The sequence below is a fragment of the Oncorhynchus mykiss genome, unplaced genomic scaffold, assembly GCF_013265735.2.
Source record: "Oncorhynchus mykiss isolate Arlee unplaced genomic scaffold, USDA_OmykA_1.1 un_scaffold_196, whole genome shotgun sequence".
Taxonomy (NCBI): domain Eukaryota; kingdom Metazoa; phylum Chordata; class Actinopteri; order Salmoniformes; family Salmonidae; genus Oncorhynchus; species Oncorhynchus mykiss.
The window spans coordinates 662501-665000 of NW_023493679.1; the positions used below are offsets into that span (position 1 = coordinate 662501).

Sequence of the window (2500 nt, forward strand, 5' to 3'; positions counted from 1 at the left end):
AGACCTACAGGGAACAGAGTGATAGAGGTGTAGACCTACAGGGAACAGAGTGATAGAGGTGTAGACCTACAGGGAACAGAGTGATAGAGGTGTAGACCTACAGGGAACAGAGTGATAGAGGTGTAGACCTACAGGGAACAGAGTGATAGAGGTGTAGACCTACAGGGAACAGAGAGATAGAGGTGTAGACCTACAGGGAACAGAGTGATAGAGGTGTAGACCTACAGGGAACAGAGTGATAGAGGTGTAGACCTACAGGGAACAGAGTGATAGAGGTGTAGACCTACAGGGAACAGAGTGATAGAGGTGTAGACCTACAGGGAACAGAGTGATAGAGGTGTGGACCTACAGGGAACAGAGTGATAGAGGTGTAGACCTACAGGGAACAGAGTGATAGAGGTGTAGACCTACAGGGAACAGAGTGATAGAGGTGTAGACCTACAGGGAACAGAGTGATAGAGGTGTAGACCTACAGGGAACAGAGTGATAGAGGTGTAGACCTACAGGGAACAGAGTGATAGAGGTGTAGACCTACAGGGAACAGAGTGATAGAGGTGTAGACCTACAGGGAACAGAGTGATAGAGGTGTAGACCTACAGGGAACAGAGTGATAGAGGTGTGGACCTACAGGGAACAGAGTGATAGAGGTGTAGACCTACAGGGAACAGAGTGATAGAGGTGTAGACCTACAGGGAACAGAGTGATAGAGGTGTAGACCTACTCTTTAACATGTTTCCTACAGGGAACAGAGTTCCTCATGCAGGTCCCAGTCAGGATGTCTACGTTGTCAACGACGACGAAGGGCTTCTCCTCCAGAGTCACGATAGACAGGTGGTTCTCATCGGCCTCCTCGTCTCCCCACGAGTTATACCTGCTCAGACAGACATTATAATGCATTATAACAAGACAAACCTGTTCACACACACATTATAATGCATTATGACAAGATATACCTGCTCAGACACACATTATAATGCATTATAACAAGTTATACCTGCTCACACACACATTATAATGCATTATAACAAGTTATACCTGCTCACACAGACATTATAATGCATTATAACAAGACATACCTGCTCAGACAGACATTATAATGTATTATAACAATATATACCTGCTCACACACACATTATAATGCATTATAACAATACATACCTGCTCACACACACACATTATAATGCCTTATAACAATATATACCTGCTCACACACACACATTATAATGCCTTATAACAATACATACCTGCTCACACACACGCATTATGATGCCTTATAACAATATATACCTGCTCACACACACACATTATAATGCCTTATAACAATACATACCTGCTCACACACACACATTATAATGCCTTATAACAATATATACCTGCTCACACACACACATTATAATGCCTTATAACAATATATACCTGCTCACACACACACATTATAATGCATTCTAACAGGACATACCTGCTCAGAAAGACATTATAATGCATTCTAACAGGACATACCTGCTCAGAAAGACATTATAATGCATTATAACAAACATACCTGCTCAGACAGACATTATAATGCATTATAACAAACATACCTGCTCAGACAGACATTATAATGCATTATAACAAACATACCTGCTCAGACAGACATTATAATGCATTATAACAAGATATACCTGCTCAGAAAGACATTATAATGCATTATAACAAGATATACCTGCTCAGACAGACATTATAATGCATTATAACAAGATATACCTGCTCAGACAGACATTATAATGCATTATTGCAAGACATACCTGCTCAGACAGACATTATAATGCATTATAACAAGATATACCTGCTCAGACAGACATTATAATGCATTATAACAAGACATACCTGCTCAGACAGACATTATAATGCATTAAAACGAGTTACGCCTGCTTACACAGAAGACCAGGGTTAGACTAGTGTCCTGTCCAGGGGGTTAGGGTTAGACTAGTGTCCTGTCCAGGGGGTTAGGGTTAGACTAGTGTCCTGTCCAGGGGGTTAGGGTTAGACTAGTGTCCTGTCCAGGGGGTTAGGGTTAGACTAGTGTCCTGTCCAAGGGGTTAGAGATAGACTAGTTGTCCTGTCCAGGGGGTTAGGGTTAGACTAGTGTCCTGTCCAGGGGGTTAGGGTTAGACTAGTGTCCTGTCCAAGGGGTTAGAGATAGACAAGTGTCCTGTCCAGGGGGTTAGGGTTAGACTAGTGTCCTGTCCATGGGGTTAGGGTTAGACTAGTTGTCCTGTCCAGGGGGTTAGGGTTAGACTAGTGTCCTGTCCAGGGGGTTAGGGTTAGACTAGTGTCCTGTCCAGGGGGTTAGGGTTAGACTAGTGTCCTGTCCAGGGGGTTAGGGTTAGACTAGTGTCCTGTCCAGGGGGTTAGAGATAGACAGGTGTTAGGGTTAGACTAGTGTCCTGTCCAGGGGTTAGGGTTAGACTAGTGTCCTGTCCAGGGGGTTAGGGTTAGACTAGTGTCCTGTCCTGTGGGT

At 43.6% G+C, this 2500-nt stretch overlaps 1 protein-coding gene across 1 annotated transcript in view; it reads right to left on the reverse strand.

The window, feature by feature from the left end:
- LOC110514365 (glutamate receptor ionotropic, NMDA 2A) overlaps positions 1 to 2500 on the reverse strand; it is a 193924-nt gene that overhangs the window by 66402 nt on the left and 125022 nt on the right. The window contains exon 10 of the mRNA XM_036972876.1: positions 722 to 871. Coding sequence (XP_036828771.1) covers positions 722 to 871 — 150 coding nt within the window. The remainder of the gene's footprint in view (positions 1 to 721; positions 872 to 2500) is intronic.